General features: G+C 40.2%; 1 protein-coding gene across 4 annotated transcripts in view; it reads left to right on the top strand.

The window, feature by feature from the left end:
• DIP2B (disco interacting protein 2 homolog B) overlaps positions 1-24,612 on the top strand; it is a 215,580-nt gene that overhangs the window by 158,756 nt on the left and 32,212 nt on the right. For all 4 annotated transcript variants that reach the window (XM_057703044.1, XM_057703042.1, XM_057703040.1 and 1 more), the window contains 10 exons: positions 8,564-8,666; positions 9,876-9,940; positions 11,986-12,079; positions 12,556-12,675; positions 14,116-14,230; positions 15,020-15,159; positions 15,811-15,947; positions 19,502-19,582; positions 21,777-21,904; positions 23,662-23,776. In XM_057703044.1, coding sequence (XP_057559027.1) covers positions 8,564-8,666; positions 9,876-9,940; positions 11,986-12,079; positions 12,556-12,675; positions 14,116-14,230; positions 15,020-15,159; positions 15,811-15,947; positions 19,502-19,582; positions 21,777-21,904; positions 23,662-23,776 — 1,098 coding nt within the window. The remainder of the gene's footprint in view (positions 1-8,563; positions 8,667-9,875; positions 9,941-11,985; positions 12,080-12,555; positions 12,676-14,115; positions 14,231-15,019; positions 15,160-15,810; positions 15,948-19,501; positions 19,583-21,776; positions 21,905-23,661; positions 23,777-24,612) is intronic.

Raw genomic sequence — 24,612 nt, 5'->3', positions numbered from 1 at the left:
GAGAGAGGCAGACAGTGGGGGTGGGGGGGGATCTCTCCAGGTCAGAAGAATAGGGGAGGCGCCGCTGGGTATTTCTTCTGGGCGGGTCCTCCACCTTCCAAGGCTCCTCCGGGCTGTTGGTCCTAGAAGAACGGGAGGGAAGCCATGGGGGGAAAAGAAGAGAGGCGGAAGAGGGGAGGGACCCTCTGGGATCAGAGGAGCAGAAGGCATTTCTGCTGCCCACTGGCCCCGGAAGCGTGCTGGGCTCCCAGGCCTGATCTCCAACTCTCCAGATGCGTTGGTCCCGGGGATGTTGGAGTGTGGCAGGGAAAGAGGAAGAGAGGCAGACTGGTGGTGGGACGTTCCAAGAGCAGAGGAGCAGGGGAGGTACGGAGGACCTTTCCCCTGCCTACTTGGGCCCAGCAGGCCTGCTGGGCTCCCGAGTCTGGTCCCTCAGTCTCTCCGGCTGAGTGGGTCATACAGGCGTGGAAGGGAGGAGAGGAGAAGAGGAAGAGAGGCAGACAGCTGGCGGGGGGCGGGGGGGGGAACCTTGCAGGACCAGAGGATCAGGGAGACGCTGTGGGAAATCTCCCTACCCACTTGGCACTGGGAGGCCTGTTGAGCCCCCAGGCTTGGTCTTCAGTCCTCCAGGGGCCCCTCTAGGTTTCACTGGTCCTAGAGGTGTAGAGGGAAAGCAGGGGAGAAGAGAAGAAAGAGGCGGGCAGGGGAGGGGGCCTTCTGGGACTGGAGGATCAAGGGAGGCGGAGAAGGTATTTCCCCTGCCCACTAGCTCTGGGAAGCCTGCTAGGCTCACAGACCTGGTGTTTCACACTCCAGGGCCCCCTCCAGCTGCTTGGGACCTAGGATAGTGGGGGGCAGGGGAGAGGAAGAGAGGCAGACAGGGACCCTACGAGACTGGGAGATCTGGGGAAGTGCCACAGGCTTTACCCTAGCCCAGTTGGCCCTGGGAAGCCTGTTGGGCGTCAGAGTCTGGTCTCCTGCCTTCCAGTGCCCCCTGCAGCTCTGAGGGTCCTAGGGGAATAGGAAAGAGGAGGTGAGGAAGAAGAGAACCCAAGGAGGAGGGACCCTCCGAGACTGGAGGACAAGGGAGGTGGCTAGCATCTCTCCCACCAACTCGGGCCCAGGGAGCCCACTGGGTACCTCGACCTGGTCCTTTGCCCCCAGGACCAGAGGCATTCCTGGGCCCATCTGTCTCATTGGGCCTAAGCCCCATTCCCCACCACTTCCAGGGCCTTTACTAAGCACCCATTGCCTAAGCACCCCACCCCCGCCCCCCGCTGGCCCTTGCCTAAGCCCCGCCCCCACAGCCAAGGCCTTTTCTGGCTTTGTTTTTGTTTTTGTTTTTCCTACCTCCTCACTTACACTATTGCAGTTGTTTTACCTTCCAGTTATTGCTCCATTTTTTAAAAAATTTTTTCTAACACATCTGTTACTTTCCTATTATCGTATTTTCTATCTTGCTATTGTTCTGCTGTTCTCCTACTTTTTTTTTTTTTTTTTTTTTAATTTTTTAATTTTTTTCGTTTTCCTGCTCCACACAACTTGTGGGATCTTGATTCACAAGCCCAGTCAGGCCTGAGCTCCTGAGGTGGGAGCTCTGAGTCCGAAACATTGGACTAACAGGGAAACCCAGTTCCCAGGGAATATTCATCAGAGTGAGGTCTCCTAGAGGTTCTCACCTCAACACCAAGACCCAGCTATACTCAACAGCCTACAAACTCCAGTGCTCAAAATCTCAGGCCAAACACCTGGTGGGACAGGAACACAATCCCGCCCATCCAAAGTGGGGGGGGAATGAGATGACAAAAAAATATGTCACAGATGAAGGAACAAGGTAAAAATACACAAGACCAAATAAATGAAGAGGAAATAGGAAAATTGCCTGAAAAAGAACTGAGTAATGATAGCAAAGATGATCCAAAATCTCAGTAACAAAATAGAGAAAATACAAGAAACAGTTAATAAGGACTCAGAAGAACTAAAGAGCAAACAAACAGTAATAGATAACAAAATAACTGAAATTAAAAATACTGTAGGTGGTATAAACAGCAGAATAACTGAGGCAGAAGAATGAATAAGTCAGTCGGAAGACAGAATGGGGGAAATAACTGCCACAGAGCAGGAAAAACAAAAAAGAATAAAAAGAATGGAAGACAATCTCAGAGACCTTGGTGACAACATTAAGTGCACCAACATTCGAATCATAGGCATCCCAGAAGAAGAAAAAAAGAAAGGGTCTGAGAAAATATTTGAAGAGGTTATAGTAGAAAACTTCCCCAACATGGGAAAGGAAATATTTAATCAAGTCCAGGAAGCGCAGAGAGTCCCATACATAATAAACCCAAGGAGAAATACACCGAGGCACATATTAAGCAAACTAACGACAATTAAACACAAAGAAAGAACATTAAAGGCAGCAAGAGAAAAGCAGCAAATAACATAAAAGGGAAAACCTGTAAGGATAACAGCTGATCTTTCTGCAGAAACTCTTCAGGCCAGAAGGGAGTGGCACTATATACTGAAAGTCATGAGAGAGAAAAACCTACAGCCAGGAATACTCTACCCAGCAAAAATCTCATTCAGGTTTGACGGAGAAATCAAAAGCTTTACAGACAAGCAAAAGTTAAAGAGAATTCAGCACCACCAAACCAGCCTTACAACAATTGCTAAAGGAGCTTTTGTAAGTAGGAGACACAAGAGAAGGAAAAGACCTACAAAAACAAACCCAAGACAATTTAAAAAATGGTAATAGGAGCATACATGTCAATAATCACCTTAAATGTAAACGGATTAAATGCTCCAGCCAAAAGACACAGACTGGTTGAATGGATACAAAAACAAGACCGTTACATATGCTGTCTACAAGAAACCCACTTCAGACCAAGGGACACATATAGACTGAAAGTAAGGGGATGGAAAAAGATATTCCATGCAAATGGAAGTCAAAAGAAAGCTGGAGTAGCAATACTCATATCAGATAAATTAGACTTTAAAGACTATTACAAGAGACAAGGAAGGACACTACATAATGATCAAGGGATCCATCCAAGAAGAACATGTAACAATTGTAAATATCTATGCACCCAACATAGGAGCACCTCAATACATAAGGCAATTGCTAACAACCATAAAAGGGGAAACTGACAGTAACACAATAATAGTAGGAGACTTTAACACCCCACTTACATCAATAGACAGATCACCCAAACAGAAAATATATAAGGACACACAAGCTTTAAATGACACATTAGACCATCTCGACTTAATATTTATAGGACATTCCATCCAAAAACTACAGAATACACTTTTTTCTCAAGTGCACATGGAACATTCTCCAGGATAGATCACATCTTGGGTCACAGATCTTCTCCAGGAAAGATCACATCTTGAGTCACAAATCAAGCCTCAGTAAATTCAAAAAATTGAAGTCGTATCAAGCATTTTCTCTGACCACAATGCCGTGAGACTAGATATTAGTTACCTGAAAAAAAACTGTAAAAAATACAAACACATGGAGACTAAACAATATGCTATTAAACAACCAAGAAATCACTGAAGAAATGAAAGAGGAACTCAAAAAATACCTAGAAACAAATGACAATGAAAACACAACAACCCAAAACCTATGGGATGCAGCAAAAGCAGTTCTAAGAGGGAAGTTTATAGCAATACAGTCCTACCTCAAGAAATAAGAAAAATATTGAGTGAACAACCTAACCTTACACCTAAAACAATTAGAGAAAGAAGAACAAAAAAACCCAAAGTGAGCAGAAGGAAAGAAATCAAAAAGATCAGATCAGAAATAAATGAAAAAGAAAGGAAGGAAACAATAGCAAAGATAAATAAAACTAAAAGCTGGTTCTTTGAGAAGATAAACAAAATTGGTAAATCATTAGCCAGACTCATCAGGAAAAAGAGAAGACACAAATCAACAGAATTAGAAATGAAAAAGGAGAAGTAACAACTGACACCTCAGCAATACAGAAGATCATGAGAGACTACTACAAGCAACTATATACCAATAAATTGGATAACCTGGAAGAAATGGATAAATTCTTAGAAAATTACAATCCTCTAAGACTGAACCAGCAAGAAATAGAAACTATGAACAGACCAATCACAAGTATGGAAATTGAGACTGTGATTAAAAATCTCCCAACAAACAAAAGCCCAGGGCCAGATGGCTTCACAGGCGAATTCTATCAAACATTTAGAGAAGAGCTAACACCTATCCTTCTCAAACTCTTTCAAAATATAGCAGGAGGAGGAACACTCCCAAACTCATTCTACGAGGCCACCATCACCCTGATACCAAAACCAGGCAAAGATGTCACAAAAGAAGAACATTACAGGCCAATATCACTGATGAATATAGACGCAAAAATCTTCAACAAAATACTAGCTAACAGAATCCAGCAGCACGTTAAAAAAGATCATACATGATGATCAAGTGGGGTTTATCCCTGGAATGCAAGGAATCTTCAATATATGCAAATCAATCAGTGTGATACACCATATTAACAAATTGAAGGATAAAAGCTATATGATCATCTCACTAGACACAGAAAAAGTTTTTGGCAAAATTCAACATCCATTTATGATAAAAACTCTCCAGAAAATGGGCATAGAAGGAAATTACCTCAACATAATAAAAGCCATATATGACAAACCAACAGCCAACATCGTTCTAAATGGTGAAAAACTGAAAGCATTCCCTCTAAGAACAGTAACAAAACAAGGGTGCCCACAATCACCATTATTATTCAACATTGTTTTAGAAGTGTTAGCCACAGCAATCAGAGAAGAAAAAGAAGTAAAAGGAATCCAAATTGGAAAAGAAGAAGTAAAACTGTCACTCTTTGCACATGACATGATGTTATACATAGGAAACTCTAAGGATTCTACCAGAAGACTGCTAGCACTGATTGATGAATTTAGTAAAGTAACAGGATATAAAATGAATGCGCAGAAATCTCTTGCATTCCTATACACTAACAATGAAAGAGCAGAAAGAGAAATTAAGGAAACTCTCCCATTTACCACTGCAACAAAAAGAATAAAATACCTAGGAATAAACCTGCCTGAAGAGGCAAAAGACGTGTATGCAGGAAACTGATGAAAGAAATCAAAGACAATACAAACAGCTGGAGGGACATACCATGTTCTTGGATTGGAAGAATCAATATTGTGAAAATGACTATCTTACCCAAAGCTATTTACAGACTCAACGCAATCTCTATCAAATTACCAATGGCATTTTTCACAGAACTAGAACAAGCAATCTTACAATTTGTATGGAAATGCAAAAGACCCTGAATAGCCAAAGCAATCTTGAGAAGGAAAGATGGAGTTGGTGGAATTAGGCTTACTGACTTCAAACTATACTACAAGGCCACAGTGATCAAGACAGTATGGTACTGGAACAAAAATAAAGGTAGATCAATGGAACATAATAGAGAACCCAGAGGTAAACCCATGCACGTATGGGCACCTTATCTTTGACAAAGCAGGTAAGAATATACAATGGAAAAAAGACAGCCTCTTCAATAAGTGGTGCTGGGAAAATTGGACAGTGACATGTCAAAGAATGAAATTAGAACACATCCTAACACCATACACAAAGATAAACTCAAAATGGATTAAAGGCCTAAATGTAAGGCCAGACACTATAAAACTCCTAGAGGAAAACATAGGCAGAACACTCTATGACATATATCAAAGCAAGATCCTTTTTGACCCACCTCCTAGAATAATGCAAATAAAATCAAGAATAAACAAATGGGACCTAATGAAAGTTAAAAGCTTTTGCACAGCAAAAGAAACCATAAACAAGACAAGAAGACAACACTCAGAATGGGAGAAAATACTTGCCAACGAAGCAATGGACAAAGGATTAATCTCCAGAATATATAAGCAGCTCATGCAGCTTAATACCAAAAAGCAAATAACGCAATCCACAAATGGGGGGAAGACCTAAATAAACATTTCTCCAAAGAAGGCATGCAGATGGCCAACAAACACTTGAAAAGATGCTCAACATGACTGATCATTAGAGAAATGCAAGTCAAAGCCACAATGAGGTATCACCTCACTCCACTCAGAATAACCATCATCAAAATATCTAGAAACAATAAATGTTGGAGAGGGTGTGGAGAAAAGGGAACTCTCCTGCACTCTTGGTGGGAATGTAAGTTGGTACAGCCACTATAGAAAACAGTTTGGAGGTTCCTTAAAAAACTAAAAATGGAACTACCGTATGACCCAGTAATCCTACTTCTGGGCATATATGCCCAGAGAAAATCATAATCCAAGAAGAAACATGCACCATAATGTTCATTGCAGCTCTATTTCCAATAGCCAGGACATGGAAGCAACCTAAATGCCCATCAACAGATGAATGGATAAAGAAGATGTGGCACATATATACAATGGAATATTAGCCATAAAAAGGAATGAAATTGAACTATATGTAATAAAGTGGATAGACCTAGAGACTGTCATACAGAGCAAAGTAAGCCAGAAAGAGAAAAACAAATATCGTATGCTAACTCATATATATATGGAATCTGAAGAAATGGTAGTGATGAACCCAGTGACAGGACAAGAGTGGAGATGCAGATGTAGAGAATGGACTTGAGGACATGGGGCTGGGGTGGGGGGTGGGGGGCGAAGGGGAAGCTGGGATGAAGTGAGAGAGTGGCATAGACATAGATACACTACCAACTGTAAAATAGATAGCTAGTGGGAAGTTGCTGTATAACAAAGGGAGATCAACTCGATGATGGGTGATGCTTTAGAGGGCCAGGACAGGGAAGGTTGGGGGGAGTCGCGGGAGGGAGGGAATATGGGGATATATATATAAATACAGCTGATTCAGTTTGGTGTTCCTCAAAAACTGGTACAAGAGTGTAAAGCAGTTATATTCCAGTAAAGAGCTTAAAAAAATAAAAATAGAAAATAAAACACACACAAAATAAATAAATAAAAATTTAAAAAATAAAGATGGAAGGGATCTGGGTACATTTTAATGACAGACAAGTAAACAGGCGATTAGAATACAGAATTTAGCAGTCAGCTCTCAATCCATATCATCTCCTGGTGATGACTTGGTTCACCCCTCAATCCTCCTTAAAACTGCTCACTGGCTTCCCTGACTACTCACTGACCACTCCTTTTTAGTCTTCTTTATTGGTTCTTCCTAAAAGGTGAAGGGCCCTTCATATGTGACCCCTGCTTAACTCTCTGACTTCACCTAGAACTACTGTCCTCTGCAGTTCTAAGCGCCTACTATTCTGAATTAACTTGCAGTTTTCACTTGGGACCCTCTTATTACCCACAGGACATTGCTAGTGAGTTTCAAGTATCCTGTAGGTAATAAGGAGCTATTAAAGGATTGTCAGCAGAAGAGTGGTAAGAATAAATATGTTGTTAAAAGATTTATCTGTTTGGTGGGGTTAAGAAGGGAAATGGGGAGCTTTTACAGTTATCTAGATGAGCCCAGGTTCGTGGTGATGGGGATGGAAAAAAGTGGATTGATGGAATTGAGATATGGTAAGGAAGTAGAAGAGGCAGGACTTAGTGACTGACTCTGGAGAGGGAGGAGGCAAGAAAGACACTCAGCTTTCTGACTTAGGCAACTGGACATCCTTCATTAAGATAGTACAAGAAAAGTTTTCGTGGGCAAAGGGTGGAGGTGTGGTGTTGGCTACATTGGGTTTCACAGGACTACGGGTCATTCAAGGGGAAGAGTTGATGCCCTGAGTCTGAATCTCTGGAGAGAGGTCTGGGTTGGAGATAGAGAATTGGGGGTCATCAGAAATGTGGTACCCTGATGGATTAAATTGAAAAGAAAAGAAGAAGAACAGAACTTTCAGGGAATGCCACCATTTAAGGGATGGGCAGAGAAAGTGGAGGGAAGCGAGAGAGAGGGAGAATATTGGATAGGAAGGAAGCGTACCACAAAAGCCAGAGAAGGAGAAAGTGTCAAGAAAGGAGTTGTCAGATGTTAACAGAAAGGTCTGCTAAAGTAATGTATGCAATGTGTGCTTTTGATTTAACAATAAAAAGTGGCTGATCTTGGTAAAAAACAACTTGAATAGAGCATCGAAGTAAAAGTGAAATTACAGCTGATTGATTTGGAGGAGTGAATAGACCGCTTTCCAGTCTCCCCTTCCCAGCCGGCAGCTGCTGATAGACAGTGACCACAGCTTCCAAACCTTTAGCTCTTGCTCTTGCGTGTTTGATACTGTGCTTCCGTTGATGCAGCTCAAGTCACAGGTTTGTTTTAGCTTCTTTAGCAGCCACTTCACACTGACGACTAATTAAACTTTTAAGAATTTTTCACACGTACTTTTGTTGAGCTTTGTCATTCCCCAGTCCTATCTTTGCGTGATTAGAGTTTGGGGCCCAAGTGCATAGCCTCAGATGTTTATATGAAACGTTAAATTCAGCCCATTGTCATGGCTTTTCTGAGTTTCGTTTTTTGGATTCTAGTTTTGTCATTTGAAATAACCCATTTTATTGTCTCTTGTGTTTTTGTTTTTTTGTGTTTTTTTTCCCCTAGTATAAAACAAGCAAAGAAGGGAGTGTAATGGGAGTTACAGTGTCCCGCCTTGCAATGCTGTCTCACTGCCAAGCTCTGTCCCAGGCCTGCAATTATTCTGAAGGTCAGACTTTACCGCGTGACTGCCTGCACTGTGAGCTCAGATCTGTGTGACTGCGAGCAGAGTGCTCGGTGACTGGACTCCAGTTAATGACCGTGTTCAGAGGGAAATGTTGAAAGACACATTCTTGGCTTGCTTTTGCTTTCGTCTTTTTCACAAATATGCTGTAACTTAAAGGAACTAAAATTCTGGGCAAGCTAAATATGTAAAGCATGATTTCTAGAGTGCAGAAATAGAAAACTAATTATAACCATGTGTTTATTAGCTGCAGAATGTCAGGTACCTCCGTCTCCCTGTACATACGGAGCTGCCACCAGCCGTATGTTTGGAGTTAGAATCAAAGAAATTCTGCTCCCAAAAAGCACAAATTAAAACACAAAAATGTATTCTGGATTGTTGGACTTTAGATGTGTTGATATATATTGTGTAATGACTATTTCCCTTAGAATGTTCTTCACAATATTAAATTTTTTAGTGTTTTATTTTCCTTTCATAGAATGAAACAAGTTAATACGTGCTCCTTATAGCAACATTAAAGAATTGCATTCTTGTCTGATTTAAAAATGTGCGTGCGTATACATATATATGTAATGAAATCAATCAAAATGCCAAGAAATGAGGTTGATTAAATTGCTAAATAATACATTCATATACTGGGTTATACTCAGGTGTTAAAACTTATGTCCTTGAATATTGAAGATTGTTTCAGTATATCATTAAGTGGAAACAAATTAGATACGGAGCAGTATATACCAGTTTTGTTATGGCAGATATCTATCTCTATATAAGCATTATAAGTATATAAGCTTAGAATTGTATGTGCATGTATGTGTATAGATATATAGGTATATACGTACACCAACATTTTCTGTTTTCTCTAGGACATGTGATTTTTACATATGCTTGTGAAACTTCCAAAGTTCCTAAAACAAACATGTGTTCCTTATATAATTAGGAAAAAATTATTATTTCGAAGACATTGCCAAAGTCAAGGAATTCCTAACTCATTGTTTCTTCTGTGACCACGTCACCCTGTGATTAGTTCTCCAGCCAATTTGAGGGGACCCTCAAATAATCAGAAGACCCTGAGAGCTTTTAGTGGTTTCTTTAAAAGTAACAAATCAGTTGTTTAATAGAGACAAGTGCCATAATTTTGCTACTGAACACTAAAGATGATTTTCGTGTGTTTTTTCCTATTTTTTTCTGTTTTAGGAGAAACAGTAGTGAATGTTTTAGACTTTAAGAAGGATGCTGGGCTGTGGCATGGCATGTTTGCGGTAAGCTACACAGAATCAAGGCCTTTAGTGTACATTGTGTTTATGATTCAGGTCATTGTGTGCTATATAACCACAGCATCTCTCACTGCTTGTTTGAAATTTAAACCCCTAAAAGATCAGTAATATTTTCCAGGGGAGTTTAGTTTTATGATACAAATGATAATTTTTTTAAAGGAGAATATAATTCTGTTTTTTCTTCATTGTGTGTTTGGGCATACCCTTCACATAATAGTATGTAGGAGAACTTAGGATCAAAAATTTTTTAAATATCTGCTATGATGGCTCAAAGCTTAAAAATTTCTACAAATGAATATGTTTATTTATGATTTGCAAGAAACTGAGAGTCACCTCTTTTCTGAAGAAAAGATTATGTAACTACATCTAGAACTTTGCAGTTGTGGTTAATATTATCTAACCTTTCTATTGGACAAAATGTCTTGAATGAGTCCTTGCTGCAATGAAAGAATAGGGTAAGAAGGTAGATCGGGCTACTTCCCATAATAGAGGAACAGGTGCCATGCTAAGGAAGTTAGAAAAAGGTGACTTTCTCGCAGCCATGGCCTCAATTTTTTTTGAAGAGGTGACAGTTGAGTTGGACTAAAAAAAAATGGGTGAGATGTAGCCTTATAGACATATTTAGGGACTGGAAGTAGAGGGGGAGCATTTCAAGTGGGAAAAGCAACATATGGAGCGTGCTGATTAGGAGGGGAGAGACAAGAGACACAAGATCCTACAGTTGAAAGGACCTTTGAGGCTATCTTGTCCAATTTCCTCACACATTGCAGGAGTCTAAGAAAGAGTAGGAAATGATGCATGGGGAAGAGGAGTGTTTTCCCTTTTCTCCCAGGACTCCTCAAATTAGTAAAATCCTTATTCCTTGATCATATGTGCTTTCTAGCCCTTTTCTGAAGCCCTTGCCATTTTGTTTTTCTATCAGAGGTTGAGAAACCCTTGTGAGAGTTAGAGGGAATCTTCTCTCTGTGATACACAGAGCAAGATAGGGACGTGTAAAGAATTAGTTATACACACCATTCTTTCCCTGAAATCCAAATGTGTGTCACCATAGCTAGAAACTTGGGGGCAGGGGGAGGAAAGAGAGGTTTACAGTGGTATTTTGGTATCTTTGGGCCACTTGGGTGGTGAACAAAATGACCAGTCTAAGTACCAAGATTTAATTACTCTGTCAGGCTGGGTCTCTTTGGGGACAGAGGGTCCTGGGTGGGTTTGGTTTGGATGGCAGGAGAGACACCAAATTGCATGACCCCCTCAGGTCACTCAGCTTTATCTACCCAAACACCTAACAGGTCTGGGCAGTACCTGCTGTAAGTGACAGGGAAATGTTGATTTCTTGCTTTGTAAGACCCAGCTCTTTGTGGTATGTGGCAAGCATAAGCACGATGAAAGCACTTAAGGGGTTGAAGAGCAGTTTGGCAGTTGTCTGTTCAATTTAAAAAACACACATCCTGTGACTCAGCAGTACAACTTTTCTACAGAGAAACACTTGGCGCACGTGCCAGGAAAAGGAGTATAAGTATGTTCCTTGAAACATTGTCTGTAGTTGCAAAAAAAGTTTGTCAGTAATAGGGAAATGCCTAAACAAATTGTGGTATAGTCATACTATGAAGTACTGTGCAGCAGGTCAAAAAATTACATAGATCTCTTATACCAATGTGCGTAGATTTAGCTCTAAAACAATTTAAGTGAAAAAAAGTAAGTTGCAGATATATGCATAGTATGATGCCTTTCCTGTTAAAATTACTTTTCTCTTTCTCTGGGAATGAATATATGTGTAAACACATGGAAAACAGACTGGAAGGATCCGTGGCAGATTCTTAACAGTGATTATTTCTGAGGAGGAGAGGAGGAAACCAGGTTTGAGAATAGGTAGCAAAGGAGGCTTCAACCTTATAGTTAATATTTTAGATTGTGTTCGAAGAGTATGTGTTTGAGTATAATATGGTTAAACTTGTTAACAAAATATCAGTTCAACTTTAAAATGCTAAGTGTGTATTAGATATTAATTCATATCTGTCTTTGCTTTTCAGAATGTAATGAATAAGACACACACAGTCAGCGTACCTTACTCTGTTATGAAGACTTGCCCTCTCTCTTGGGTTCAAAGAGTACATGCCCACAAAGGTAGTTACATACAGCATCTAAGCTTTAATTATGTGACTGTTGGAGATTTCAGAGACTTTCAGATTGCTCTTCTAGAGACATAACTCTGTGCCTTGCTGCCTTGACAGATTTTAGAGTTTGGTTACTCTAAAATTAGATATGTTGTCTAGTTCATCTCAGTTGATGTCCTTTCTTAAGAATTGAGATGACTGTGCCTGAATCTGGGCCCTGAATTAGATTCATTGGGTGCCTTGGTGTTCAAAGCTTCCTTGGCTGGGATGCAAGGCCTGCCCTCAAGTCACAGTGAGCAAGGCAGTCATGTGTCCCATCAGCCGCTGCTGTCTCAGAGCAACTGGCACAATTTCTTTGAAACATTTTTTATTTTCTCCAAGTGAAAATCATGATTCCTAAAATAAGCAAAATGTTTTTATTATAGTATATCAGTATCTACCAGATTTCGCATGCGTGTGTTAACTTGATCCTTCTTGCGTTTATAGCCAAGGTAGCTTTAGTGAAATGCCGGGACTTGCACTGGGCTATGATGGCACATCGGGACCAAAGAGATGTGAGCTTGAGTTCCCTCCGGATGTTGATTGTGACTGATGGAGCTAATCCCTGTGAGTACTTCTAGAGAGTCAGTCTGGGAGTATCCTTTCCTTTGGTAGGTAGAGGTTTTCGTCCTCTTTCTGTAAGCATTTTTTTTTTTTAACATCTGTATTGAGAGATAATTCACATACCATAAAACTCACCCATTTAAAGTATAGCTCAATGGGGGACTTCCCTGGCAGTCCAGTGGTTAAGATTTCACCTTCCAATGCAGGGCGTGTGGGTTCGATCCCTGGTTCGGGGAGCTAAGATCCCACATGCCTCACGGCCAAAAAAAACCAAAACATGAAGCAACAGAAGCAATATTGTAACCAATTCAATAAAGACTATAAAAATGGTCCACATCAAAGAAATCTTTAAAAAAAAATACAGTTCGGTGGTTTTAGTATATTCACAGTTATGCAACCATCACCATTGACCTGAATTTAGAACATTGTCATCCTCAAAAGAAGCCCCGTAGCCATTAACAGTCACTCCCCATTTCCCATCCTCAGCTCCCTAGCGCTAGGGAACTGCTAATCTACTCTCTGTCTCTATATATTTACCTATTCTAGACATTTCACATAAATGTAGTCATGCTATATGTGGTCTTTTTGTGACCAGCTTCTTTCACTTAGCATGTTTTCAGGGTCCCTCCACATTGTAACCTGTGTCTGTACTTTACTCCTTATATAGCCATATAATATTCTATTGTATAGATAGACTACATTTTATGTAGTCATTCATCCTTTGATGAATCTGTAAGCTTTTAAAACCACTCCTTGCTCAATTATTTAGATTTCTTCTCTATCATGTAACTAATAAGAGCGATGAGAAGGTGACTTGGTATAACCAAGTGTCTGGACTTTATGTAAATTCCCTGTCAGCAAATCAAAGGAGTTTGCAAAAGCCTTTAGAGGTCTTACTGTGTTGCCTGCTTTTCCTGACAAGCACAAACATCTTGAGCCTCCCCAGGGCGGAATCAGGTAAAGCGTTAGATACCACTGTGTTCTCTGTCATCGGTGGGTTTTAGTCAGTAGTCACAATGATCATTCTGGTATAAAACACAGACCTGGGACTGACCTTAATAAGAAGCAGGTCAGAGAGTACATGAAGAGGATGGAACTAAGCCAGAATATTAGTAATGCACTGGCAAAAATGCAGTAGTTACTTCAGGAAGAGTTGCTTGCTTCCAAATGGGCGCCTGTTGCCTGCAGTGCATCTCTGCTGTTGATTGGGTGGTTTGGTAGGAGCAACCTTATTCTAAGCTGTAACTTTAAATAGTGTCAGTGACCTTTCATGCGCTGGATGAACATTTGTGTCCTTGGAACCTATCAGCCATCTCACAGGCATAGTAGATTTGCATGGAATTAATGATACACAGATGTGTCAGCTTTCTACTCTTTACCAGTTTCCTGCAATAATGAAAATCACACTTTCAGCTTTCAAGTTGATCTGTTTCAACTCCTCAGGGTCTGTGTCATCCTGTGATGCCTTCCTGAGTCTGTTCCAAAGCCACGGTCTGAAACCTGAGGCCATCTGTCCTTGTGCTACTTCTGCTGAAGCCATGACTGTCGCAATCCGCAGGTACTGTTCAGAATGTTGGTTTTCTTGATGTATGTTACAGCTTTGATCAAATGTGCAAAATTGACCAGGTGATGACAAGAGGTTCGATCTAATTTTCTGCTTCATAAGCCTGAAAGTGAAAATGACTTTGTAAAGCAGTTCGAAGCATCTCATTTATTTTTCCCACTCTTGCCCTGAGTGTAAACTGAAATTTTACTTTAGTTATTATCATATCGTATTTATGAATTAGTTCTTTTTCTGTCATTTTGCTCTTTAGAATCCTTAGCATCTTAGACTACAAATAGACTGTTCTTGATTGTAGCTTACATATAGAAAGTACCTATATATATATAGTACACCCAAGCCAATATACTTTTTTGTATTTATTTATTTATTTCTAATTGAAGTATAGTTGATTTACAGTGTTGTGCCAATCTCTGCTATGGAGCAAAGTGACTCAGTTATATATGTATATACATTCTTTCTTTATATACAGTAGAGCATTGTTGTTTATCCATTCTAAATGTAATAGTCTGCATCTACCAACTCCAAACTCCCAGTCCATCCCTCCCCCTCCCCACTGCAAGCCAATATAGTCTTAACAGCTAATTAAAATTTTCTTTTTCCACCTGAATGAAAGACGACCGTGCTTTGCACATGTGAATTTGATTAATTTGGCAAGTTTTTGGTAGAGAAAATGAGGATTTTTGTCTGTATGGTAACCAGAGGAAATTTTTCTTTCCTACATATTCATACTTTTCTCTTAATATCATTTAATTTGCCAAATTTGATGAGTTTGTTTTGTTTTAGACCTGGAGTTCCAGGGGCCCCTTTGCCGGGAAGAGCCATTCTCTCCATGAATGGATTGAGCTATGGGGTAATACGGGTCAATACGGAAGATAAAAATTCAGCACTGACGGTTCAGGATGTGGGACATGTAATGCCCGGGGGTGAGTTCTAGGAGCACCATTTGCTTCTCATGAAGATTTGTCTTTAGAGAGAGTGGAGCCTGAGAAAATATGAGATCCAAAACCAGGAATCCAAAATTTAGTACTTAGTCATTTAATTTCTCAAAGCCACCCTAAGAGTTAAATGATTCTAATCATACTTACTTTCCAGCAGAGTTAGATGATTTAACTGTGACTGTTTCAGTTACAGTTGTTCACATGGAAAGCTAAGTACTGAGTGACACTAAAGTTGTCTGGTTTTCATTATAATTGCCAAAATGATGAGCTGGCAGAAAGTTAGAGTACACTGCTTCCTGTGTGTTTGAGTTTGATCTGTGTAAGGGAAAATTAATTTAACCTGTTTCTTTGGACTTTGCAGTCATTTTTAATGTCACTGTCTTTAAAAGCTTTGGTCTGTGTCTACTGTATGTTTTATTTGCTGAATTTAAAAAATTATTATCAGGGCTAAAAGAAATTTCAGATATACCTATGTAGTGAAAGATTTGGAGTTTTTTTGTTTTTTTTAACATTCCTGTCTGGTGTTCTTACTTAATGGCACTGAGTAAATGCGAAACTTTCCTGGGTTCATAAGGATGAGGCTGTTTTTGCAAAGGTTTTCCAGACTGTCCTTTGACTATACTTTCTGTACACTAGGGATGATGTGCATTGTGAGACCCGATGGACCTCCCCAACTCTGCAAAACAGATGAAATTGGAGAAATCTGTGTCAGCTCCAGAACAGGAGGCATGATGTACTTTGGGCTTGCTGGTGTGACAAAAAATACATTTGAGGTACGTGGTGTTAAAGTTTCGTGGGGAAAAGTGTTGGGTGAGGTCAGTGTCATTAGGGCAGCTGAGCTAGCTGATGGGAAAAAGTGCGGCGTAGCGCTTGAGAGTGTGTGCTCCAGAGCTAGACTGCCCGAGGTCCAGCCCTGATGGCGTGCACTCGCTAAGCTGCTTAGCCTCTCTGTGCCCCAGTCTGCTTCTCTTTAAAATGTGAGTAATCACAGTATCTACCTCAGGATCATTGTGAGAACTAAATGTGTTAATGTTTGTAGAGTCCTTATTTGACCAGCACCCGGCACACAGGAAGTGCTCTTGTGTATCTCTTAAATATGTAAAGAGTAAGAGGCCTCACAGAAATTCACCCTGGTGAATGTGCTATGCTTTGAGCTTTTTAAGACCCACAATTTAATTCTGAGAGTGCAGTGAGAATGGATCCGTCTCTCAAAAGTAGACTCGCGTTAACCACGCTTGTGAAGACTGATGTAAACCAGGATGAAAAATGAAAACCTGGCCTGTCACAGGGCAGATTGCTGCCGTTACTCAGTCTTTCAGTGAGAGAAATATTTATTGAGCGCCTTCTTTGTGTCTGGCACTATTCTCCATGCTTGTGGTACATCAGGGAAACACACAAAACTCCTCAAATAGTTCATATTTCAGTGGAACTAGCACATCGTTTTCCTGCAGGCAGTTCTGCATGTGAAGCCAAATTGTAATGAAAGTTTGCCTGGTGAGCCTGCAAATCAGAACAGGCATGATTAATGGTCTGTATTTCCTAATTGGGAGTAACCTGCCTCAGGGCACCTTTTAGGGGACAGAGAACTCGAGTTTATGGGCCATGTCACCTTCACATTAGGCAGGGCTTATATGACCACTGCCAATTCTCAGTCTTTGAGCGTCCCTTTTCTATAATCTAGACTAGTGGTTCTCAGCCTTAGTGTGGCAGGGCACATCTGTCTACCATCCCGTTTGAAAGTCAGTGCATGTAATTATGTAATAATAGATGTAAATGGCAGAAGAGTGTTATCTATATGTGTGGTGTGGTGGCTGGAAAAGGCTTCATTTTCTATGTTTACACGGCCTAAAATGGTATAATATAAATTACTAACTGTCTGTTATTACCACCACTGTCATCATCATCACTGCTACATTCTTGGCCTACCTTCAAAAGTTGTGACCAATTCATAAACTTTTTTTTTTTAAGCTCTTTATTGGAATATAATTGTTTTACACTCTTGTGCCAGTTTTTGTTGTACAACAAAGTGAATCAGCTGGATCTACACACATATCCCCATATCCCCTCCATCCCACAACTCCTTCCCACCTTCCCTATCCCAGGCCTCTAGGTCGTCACCCATCATCTAGGTGATCTCCCTGCGTTTCATAAACTCTTAAAGCACATGTTTACTGCCATTCCCTTGGTTTACTTTCACAGATGACTATCTCTGCTGAGTTTATATACATTTTACAATTTAAATGTCACCGTATTTCTCTTACTTTGAAGTGCTTGGACTACATATATTTCCAATATCTGAGTTTTTCTTCATTGCATTTTCCTTATATAAACAAGATCCTCAAGCAGTATTTGACAATACTAATAATATTTTATTATATTGCCTCCCCTGTGAGGGCAAGTGCCTAGCCAGAATTCTCAGATTTAATACTAAGCTGCTAGGTACATAGAGATGAAAAAATTTTGAAATCTGCAGGATAAATTTAATGACAGTGAAGTAGAATAAAAACCGTAACCAAAAAAGGAGAAGAAAACTATTACGTTGGTTTTGCAAATTAGTTTCTAATATTTTTCTTACTGGATTCTTATATTTAAACCCTGAGAGAATTTTCTGATGTGGTTAACACGTCACTAGAACAAAAGATCTAAGAGTGGCTGGTTAGAAAATAAAAGTGTATTTTAAAGATAAGCTACTGGTAGGGAATTCCTTGGTGGTCCAATGGTTAGGACTCCTTGCTTTCACTGCTGAAGGCCCAGATTCAGTCCTTGGTCAGGGAACTAAGATCTCACAAGCCACGTGGTGCAGCCAAAAAAAAAAAAAAAGGCTTCTAGGTAGACTGCTTAGAAGAACTTTGTAATACATATGAGCGCAAAGAGCTAATTTTTCATTGTCGTCACTTACTAGCTATTTGATATGAGGCAAATGAAACTCTCTGCACCTCACTTTCTCATCTATAAAATGAAAATACTAAGTCTGTTTCGTAGGGTTTTTTTTTGAGGATTAACTGTTAAGTATTTACACCTGTGCCTGGCACATGAAAAGCATTTAATGTTAGCTCTTGTTATAGTTGTTCACGGTATAAAAAAAGAAATCTTAAAAATTAAAGAGAAAAATCCAATCAAATAGAAAAAATAGACAAGAGACATGACTAGGCTATTCACAAAAGAAATACAAATGGCCAGTAAACAAAGAAAAAGAAATTCATCCATGTTAGTAATAAAGAAATGCAATTAAAATAACACTGGGATTTCTTCTTTTGCCTACCAGATTGGCAAAGTTTGGAAAAGTTGATGACGTAATATTAGCCAGAGTATAGGAAAAACATTCTAATATGGTATTACACTCTAATATGGAGTGTAAATTGCTATAATAATTTTGTAGGACAGCCTGTTAAAATTGAAAAGACTCATGCCTTTTGTACAAATGCACAGAAATATGTACAGCAGTACTCAGTAAAGCACTATTTATAATAGTGAAAAATAAGAATCACCTACCTAGCAAGAAAGACCAGTTACATTCTAATAGTATTAATTCTGGATGATTTTCTGAGTACTGACTCTGGGCCAGGCACTCTGCGTACATCTACAATCTGTTTACATTCCCTTGATCTTTACCCTAAGCCTGTGAGAGGCATTGGGAATTCCATTTTATGGCTACAGAAACTGAGGTTTAGAGAAGTGCAGGAACCTGCCCAAGGCCCACATTACTAGTAAGTGGCAAAGCCAGACATTAAACTTACATCTGACTCCAGGACTATGTTATCTCATCCCCCATGTGATGGTATATTATAGCACTGTTGTACAAAGGGAGCTAGGTTGACTATTAGCAACTTGTAAAGGTATCCAAAATACATATACTGTGTGAAACATATATAATATGTAAAAAACCAAGTTATGAAACCGTATATATAATATGATCCCTTAGAAAAATTCTTAATATGTTAATATGTGAATCTAAAAAAAGCCCAGAGAGATAACAAATTATAAATGTTTGTTATATCTTAAGGGGGTGGGATTATTGGATTCACTATTTATATAATTTTAGTTTTCAGCAAGCATGTATTACTGTTTTAAAGTTTTTTTTAAGACTTTTTAAAATGTAAATATTTATTTATGTATTTATTTATTTTGGCTGCACCGGGTCTTAGTTGAGGCATGCGGACTCTTAGTTGCCCCATGGCATCCGAGATCTAGTTCCCCGACCAGGGATCCTGCATTGGGAGTGTGGAGTCTTACCTATTGGACCACCAGGGAAGTTCCTAAGACTTAGAAAATCAAATACTTTTTTTTTTTAAGCTAACATTTTCATTTTCTTCTTTCTGTCTTTTAGGTGATTCCAGTGAATTCTGCAGGCTCTCCTGTTGGGGATGTACCGTTCATCCGGTCAGGATTACTGGGGTTTGTAGGGCCGGTAAGTGATATTTTCATGTTTGTTTTGGTGCATCTGATCCAAATATTTGTACTTTAGTTCACAGAACAAATTCTTATTAGTCCAAGAGTATTACAGGGCCATTTAACTTATATTTAGAGCAGTTCCTGTAAAAATATCATAAAATGAGTAATGTTTATCACTCCAGTTACCCAAATTCATTTTATTCCTTCAAACTAAGACATTATTTTTTATTTTCAAAACTTTTTTCGCTTATTCTTCCTATGTTGCTGATTTGATTAATATATTTCGGTAAGTTAGAAGAGTGCTGAAAAAGTTACCTTCAGTAGCAAAGGGAAACCGTAATATTGTACAAATCACTTTCATACAGATTATCAGTACCACACCAGGTGTAACAGTAAATTCTTTGAATGCAAACAGTTTGTTTTTCAGCACATGGTATTTACAGGCATTGGGTTTACAGAGACAATTAGCATACAAAACCTGTTCTCAAAGAGCTCACAGTTTCATGAGCCAGGGAGGAAGGCAGAGAGCCAGAGCATGAGGGGCTTTGCATGACATAATGGGAAGTTTGGGTTTTATTTTGTGAGTAATAGACATTCATAGTTGAGCCCACACAGCTCCCTCCATCTCTTAATTTCCCTCCTTACCCTCTCTTTTTGCTCCTCTTAACAGTTCAAGTTCTATAAGAAAAGATCTAATTTTATTTTATTTCTTCCCCACCATTTATGGGTGATGGTGGGGGTGAGGGGATAACTGAGAGAATCACTCTCCTAGGAGGAGACATCTATACCTACTGTCTTGACTTCTTTACTCAGCACCAAGAAATTCTCAAAGAACCAGCTCCTTTTAGCTTCCACTCCACTACTGAGGTCTAAGATGGAGCTCCAGCCATCACATCTGCGTTCCAGGAAACAGGACAGGGCAAAGGGTGTAGTCCTACTGTCTCTTAAGAGAAATTCCCTGTAGCTGCTGAGCAACATTTCTACTTATATATCTCATTGCTCTGAACTAGTCACATGGCCACACCTAGTTGCAAGGGAGGCTGAAATGCAGTCTTTATTTTGGTCAGCCATGCCCAGCTAGAAATTCTATTACTGTGAAAGAAATGGAGAAATAGATGTTGGGGAACTAGCAGTGATTGTCTTGTTCTCTTTTTTTACTTCCACCATAGCACTTTTCAGACTTTGTTGAAAATGCCTGATTTTCTTCTGTCTTCTGGGGATGACAGAAGGATGGGCCCGTAGCTTCTTGAGACTAGAGATGATATCTTGCTTACATAGCCTAGTCAGCGTGTGGCACTGCATTGTGCTTAGTAAATCAGTGAGCAGCATCCAAATGGAGATGACTACTAGATAATTCAGTATGTGTAAATGGTCCAGAAATCTAGGAACTCTGTAATGAATGGGAAAAGTTAATTTATTGCAAATGGGTCTGGGAAAATCGATAAAAATTATATGAAACAAATAATAGAATTATATATATAGATGCTTTGAGGACATTGACAGCAGACTTTCCTGCAGCTCCGTTATTTTATTGGAAAGGAGAGGCTCCTACAATTCCTTAGACTTTTCTTTATTAACTCATTTCTAATCTTACCAGATGGAAACATTACCCTTATAAATCTGAGACATTTATTCTCACATTAAAACTGTTTTACTCTGTTCCTAATTCCAGTGTTAAATAGTTTAACAATTTTCTCCTCTGCATCCATCCCATGAATAAGTACAGAAGACGAACGAATACATAATCATGGCTGGGGAAATGAACTGTGCTCATTTGGCATCCTAGTTGCTTTCTTATAAAATTCCTCCCTGGGACTTCCCTGGCGGTCCAGTGGTTAAGACTCCACACTTCCACTGCAAGGGGCATGGGTTCGATCCTTGATCAGGAAACTAGGATCCCACATGCCTCACGGTGTGGCCAAAAAATGAAATGAAGTGAAGTGAAATAAAGTAAAGTAAAGTTAAAAAAAAAAAAAAGAAATAAAATTCCTCCCTAAGAATGAGTACGAATGGATTCCTTTCTTATATACTATTAAGACCCCACTAATTATAAGATGCCACTGATTCTGAGATGTCGAGACATGAAACACTCTTAGAATCCATGAAATATGGTATTTTCTTTCTTATAGTTTTCATGAGATTTATTTCAAGGCAGGAAGTAAAAGGTCTGTTTTACTGTTTAAATTATGTAAATCATTGTTACCTTTCAGGGCAGCTTGGTGTTCGTGGTTGGAAAAATGGACGGGTTACTGATGGTTAGCGGTCGAAGACATAATGCCGATGACATTGTTGCTACTGGATTGGCTGTTGAATCAATAAAGACTGTTTATAGAGGAAGGTGAGTAGCACAGAGTTCAAATGTTAGCACTTCCAGTGGAATAGAAAGATATCTTCGTAGAGTGATTTGAGTCGTATTCTATAGAGCCTCCAGATTAGGTGGTTTTTGATTAAGTGTAGCAGAAACCAGGCTTTGAATATTTATCTTAAAATGTCTGGTTCTTTGGCTGTACTTGAGTGGAATAAGGTAACCATATCCTGTATTCCAATTTTTGATTGTTACTGTTTGTTGAATCCCAAGGACTGAGGAGAATTCTGAAACACTGAACGTCCTACGTTCCTTCAGCACAGAAGTCGCCCCGTTCAGTCTAATTGAGATAGACGCTACTCTGTAGTAGTTTACATCTAAGAATTGTTCTCTTACTTGACTCTAACTAATTACCACTTTAATGCAGAGATTGACATAGTACAAAAGTGCTAATTTCAGATTCCATGGATGAAGTCAATTAGATATGCTTTTGTCTTTGCTTATTAACTCAAGAAAAGATATTTGGCATATGTTGGAGTAATTGATGTCTTATTCAGGAGCTTTCAATCGTGGATATGTCTTTAAAGCAATTATGGTATCTCTTAGTTTTTGAAGCAGTAAGAAAAAGTAGTCAAACCAATAGAGAACCAGTTCCTGAAATGTGTAGTTTTTCGTAAAGGTGTGGCTTCCTGTGAGATATAGACTCTCTGTGGCACTAGACTTTCTGTCTTTGGTCACAGTCACATCCCCAGCACTCAGCACAGCCCCTGGCACGCGGTAGGTATTCATTAAATATGTGTGGATGAAAGAAAAGAAGGAAGGGAGGTGGTCAGGCTTGCTGGTGTTCTCAGCCCTCCAGTGCCTTCCCGTTATTTCATACATTCATTCAAGAAGCGTTTATTGGGAGCCAACTGCGTGCCACTGTTCTAGGTGCTCAGGATGTGGCAGTGAACAACACAGGTCATGTCTCTGCCCTCGGGAAGCTCACATTCTCACTGAGGGACGAGCAGGTAACCACACAGGGAAATAGATACTACCTGAGCTGGTAATGAGTGCTGTGCAGGAAGGACACGTGGCGTGGGCGTGCCTGTGGGTTATAAGGGGGTGGGGGTGGGGGGGTCTGGGAATGCCTCACCCGCAGGGGGACGTTCGAGCGGAGACCTCACGCAGAGCCTCCCCCTCCCCCGGCCTACCAGGTCCTCTGTGACCGCCCGCGTGGGTCTGACCTTTCCCCACCACTCTCTGCTTCACCACCCTGCTCTAGGCACACTGGCCTTCTTGCTGTTCCTCAAACCTGCCAAGCTCGTTCCTACCTCAGAACCTTTTCGCTTTCCGTTCCTTCTGCCCGGAAACCTCTTCCTCCAGATCTCCGCGCGGCTCGCGTCCTCACCTCATTCAGGTCTCTGCTCCAATGTCCACTCCTCAGGGAGGCGCTGCCCCACCTCCACACACCTCTCCTCCCCCACCCTGCCTCGGTCCCCTGGTGTATGGCACGACATGACATTATGTTATGTTTATGTGTTGTGTCTCTGACACGCAAGCTCCACAAAGACAGGGACCTTGTCTTACTTATCACTACGTCCCAGTGTTCACAACAGTGGCACTTCTTAGTACATGTTTTTTCAGTCCTCGTTTTGATTTTGATGGTGATGATTGTGACATTTTCTTTTCTAAACTACTCATTCCTGGGCAGTGCGGTGGGGATGTCTCCTCTCTGTAATTCCAGTTGAGCAAAGCAAATAGGACTGGTTGTGAAGGGAGTCCTGATGTGTTTGATCTGTCTCTCTTAGAATTGCTGTGTTTTCTGTGTCTGTATTTTATGATGAGCGCATCGTGGTGGTTGCAGAACAAAGACCCGACGCTTCCGAGGAAGATAGTTTCCAGTGGATGAGCCGTGTGCTACAGGTGAGCGCACCTGGCGTCTCTGTGCAGGCGGTTGGCTTTGCTGTCAGAGGCGGGAGCAGCCACTGCTGAAGCATTTTCTTCAATGGACCAGTTATGTTGCCTTGTTTTTTTCCTGCCAGTGACTATTCAAATATTCTGGGTGCTGTTAGCAAAATCAGATAATTAACACCACGCCTCCTTGTGGACCACAAAGTATTTTTCTGCTCAGGCTGCCAAAAACAATTGAATTTGACTTGCCTCAGCAAGTTCTTTCACTCTTTTGTGCGTGTTTACTACCCATGAGCGTTTTAACTGTCCAAATGTGGAACACATCTTTGACATAACCAGTCCCCACGTCAACAGCTACAGTCTTACTACATGCTACAAGTGGTGCCTAGAGTGTGAGGAATCCAAGAAAATATGACCTGCTGTTCTTACTTTGAAGGAGCTTTACTGTGGAATTAGAGATCTAGGTGAAGTAAACCACTAGGGAAGGAGAAAGATTTGGGCTCAGTATAAGGAAAGTGTTTCTAGGGGAGCAGGCTAGAATGATGAAGAGAGCCTAGTGTTCATTTAGAATCATGCTTTGAATCCCAGCTCCACTCCCTACCACTTAAGTGCCTTTAGGCAACTTACTTAACCTCACTAAGTTTATTTTCTAATCTGTAAAGTGGGGATAAAATTATCTATATTACAGTGCTGTTGGAAGGTTAATTGATGGTAATTAGGTAATGAATTGAAATATGTAGTGCCTGCATTCAGTAAAAGATGGTGGTGATTATTAATTTAAGAATAATCCTAAGCCTAATCTCCAGTAAGAAGTTTAGGGAGGCCCATCCTATCTTAAATAACAGTCC

This window comes from Hippopotamus amphibius, chromosome 12 (assembly GCF_030028045.1).
Source record: "Hippopotamus amphibius kiboko isolate mHipAmp2 chromosome 12, mHipAmp2.hap2, whole genome shotgun sequence".
Lineage (NCBI taxonomy): Eukaryota > Metazoa > Chordata > Mammalia > Artiodactyla > Hippopotamidae > Hippopotamus > Hippopotamus amphibius.
Note: the sequence above shows the minus strand (reverse complement) of the source record. Positions and strands in the feature narration are given on the sequence as shown.